The 741-nt window shown below is 35.4% G+C and overlaps 1 protein-coding gene across 2 annotated transcripts in view; it reads right to left on the reverse strand.

Annotated features, from left to right (window-relative positions):
• The window catches only part of LOC106880431 (tetraspanin-18), a 535,121-nt gene that overhangs the window by 184,141 nt on the left and 350,239 nt on the right, over positions 1–741 (reverse strand). Inside the window, exon 1 of one of the 2 annotated variants that reach the window (XM_014930350.2) lies at positions 300–698. The exons of the other annotated variant lie outside the window; for it this stretch is intronic. Coding sequence (XP_014785836.1) covers positions 300–338 — 39 coding nt within the window. The 5' untranslated portion in view covers positions 339–698. Of the gene's footprint in view, positions 1–299; positions 699–741 lie in introns of those variants that run through there. 2 annotated transcript variants of the gene reach the window in all.

Below are 741 nucleotides of genomic sequence, written 5' to 3' on the forward strand. Positions count from 1 at the left end.
GTTTATTTAGCACACACACACACACACACACACACACACACACACACACGCATTTCTATCATTCAAATGCATAAAAAAACAGGCTCCACATAAAGTTTTGTTAGTAAAATTTAAGGGGCTACCACATAATCACAAACAAGAAACTCTTCCCTTACAGCACATTTTCCTATCATCTTACCTTTACAAATACGCAAAAACAATTCCATTACGTGTAAAACATAGGTTTAGAAAGCAAAACTTAAGGGCTAACCTTACAAAATAGCTATACAAGTCTTTAACAGTAAAAATTCTTTACTTACCCACTTTTTTCTAAAACAACAACCACAGTGTCGAGTCATCTTTGTGTTCAATGGTAAATTTATTGCTATTGTTAGTGTTATTATTATTATTATTACTATTACAACTATTTTGTGCGTATTCAAGTTGGTCCGGTCATTTTAATCCCAGCACTGGCATCATCACCATCGTCATCATAATCATCGTCGTCAGAGCATTCTTACCGGACAGAGGATAGTCCTGGTTTTCGAGTGTGTGGTACTGAATGACTGGCCACTAACTTCGGACGAGTTTGTACGTCGCTTTTCCTTTTTTTCTTTTTTCTTTCGTTTTAAGCCAAATATATTTACGTATATATGAATGTGTGTGTGTATGTGTGTGTGTGTTTAAGTTGTGCATCGATAGTATATGCCTGTACGTATACCGACTTCATACACGTGCGCTCGTATGATATATATATATATA

Source organism: Octopus bimaculoides, chromosome 8, assembly GCF_001194135.2.
Source record: "Octopus bimaculoides isolate UCB-OBI-ISO-001 chromosome 8, ASM119413v2, whole genome shotgun sequence".
NCBI lineage: Eukaryota > Metazoa > Mollusca > Cephalopoda > Octopoda > Octopodidae > Octopus > Octopus bimaculoides.